This window comes from Limulus polyphemus, unplaced genomic scaffold (assembly GCF_000517525.1).
Source record: "Limulus polyphemus unplaced genomic scaffold, Limulus_polyphemus-2.1.2 Scaffold10475, whole genome shotgun sequence".
Lineage (NCBI taxonomy): Eukaryota > Metazoa > Arthropoda > Merostomata > Xiphosura > Limulidae > Limulus > Limulus polyphemus.
Genome location: NW_013676085.1, coordinates 11,193 through 13,001, shown reverse-complemented (window position 1 = coordinate 13,001; position 1,809 = coordinate 11,193). Strand labels below are relative to the sequence as shown.

At 41.6% G+C, this 1,809-nt stretch overlaps 1 protein-coding gene across 1 annotated transcript in view; it reads left to right on the top strand.

Moving 5' to 3' along the window:
• Positions 1-1,809, top strand: part of LOC106476405 (teneurin-a-like) — a 12,879-nt gene that overhangs the window by 5,361 nt on the left and 5,709 nt on the right. The window contains exons 3-4 of the mRNA XM_022380285.1: positions 377-660; positions 1,007-1,309. Of these exons, the coding sequence (XP_022235993.1) occupies positions 377-660; positions 1,007-1,309 (587 nt within the window). The remainder of the gene's footprint in view (positions 1-376; positions 661-1,006; positions 1,310-1,809) is intronic.

The following is a 1,809-nucleotide window of genomic DNA, read 5'->3' as shown; positions in this document are numbered from 1 at the left end:
GAATGTGAAGCATTGTTTGTATGAATGTGATGCATTTGTTTGTACGAATGTGAAGCATTTGTTTCTATGAATGTGAAGCATTTGTTTCTATGAATGTGAAGCATTTGTTTTGTACGAATGTGAAGCATTTGTTTGTATGAATGTGGAGCATTTGTTTGTATGAATGTGAAGTATTTGTTTGTATGAATGTGAAGCATTTGTTTGTATGAATGTGAAGCATTTGTTTGTATGAATGTAAAGCATTTGTTTGATGCAAATATAAGTTAAAATCACAATGCTTTAATTTTACTTTTTTTCAACACTACTGAGATTAAGAAATTAGATCTTCGTTTTTTTTTTTTGCTAATTACTAAACGTTCTCACAAATTTTATTCAGGTGGCGCTCTCTTCCAGACAACTCTTCATCAAGATCGTTCAATCGAGGTGGAGACTCCTTGGGACCTGGGTGTAATATGGGAGACTTCTCCACATAACGCGTTGCACGAGCTTTTGCCCATTCAAGCAGGTATGTTCCCCGTCCTCGTGAGACAGAGTACATTCTGGGGGATGCAGCTCCCCAAAACCCTGGAATGGCAGTACGACGTCAAGTACGACAGAAGAGACAGAGAAGACCCACAGAATCACGTGACAGCTATAACTGCTGTGAAAAGAATACTTTTGGTAAGGACGGTCACAAAGTATAAACAGTTTTTCGTGAAGTTAGGTGTTTAATCCCAGACTATCAGGTATCAGTTTTTCTAACAAAGAAAATTTCATATTTTCAAAAACAAATGTTTTCTATAATGTTGCCCCCCCCTCCCACTGGTTAAGCGGTAAGTCTCAGATCTTATAACGCTAAAACCTGGGTTTTGATACCCGTGATGGAAAAAGTATAGATGACCCATTGTGTAGCTTCGTGCTTAACAAGAAACAAAACTTTCATGATATTAAAAGAACAAGTTCGTACTACGTTACTGATGTTAGAAAACCAAATATATCTGTTTTAAACTCACAATCTCTCGTTTAGGTGAACGGGATTCAGTTTCTTACCATGGAGTACGACTGGGAAGCTGGAAGGGAAATCGTCTACAACAGCTCCAGACGTCCCTTCCTGATGGTACAGTACGACAGCTCTTCCAGGCCAGTCAAATGGCTACCAACCGACACCAGGCGGGCACTGCTGGTCAGCTATGACCGCCTGGGTCGCTTGTCGGGCTGGAGGCAGGATCCTCTCGAAGAAAAGTATGAATACGATCGCATGGGCCATCTGGCGGAGATAACTTACACCAACCACAACGTGCTGAGATACATTTACGACGGCCAAACGAGGGTAGGTCAGTAAGGATATACTACAGGAAGCGTAGAATTTTTTTTTTAGTCCGGATATTCACAAAAGGCTGCATTAATAATCTCTTCAATAGACGTCCCTAATTTTAAATTGATAGGCTAGAGAGAAAGTAGCCAGTTAACAGTATCCACCAGCACTAGTCAACAGTATTCACCGGCACATTTCGGGCTGCTCTAAGCAAACTGTGAGAATTGACCATCATTCTTATAACGCACCCACGGTCCCAATGTGCTGAGCGCAATTTAAGGCAATTGGGCGCGAAATAAGGAACCATAGAACCATCAGATTCACAGTCAGGGACACTAACCGACGCGATACATAGAACCATCAGATTCACAGTCAGGGACACTAACCGACGCGATACATAGAACCATCAGATTCACAGTCAGGGACACTAACCGACGCGATACATAGAACCATCAGATTCACAGTCAGGGACACTAACCGATACGATACATAGAACCATCAGATTCACAGTCAGG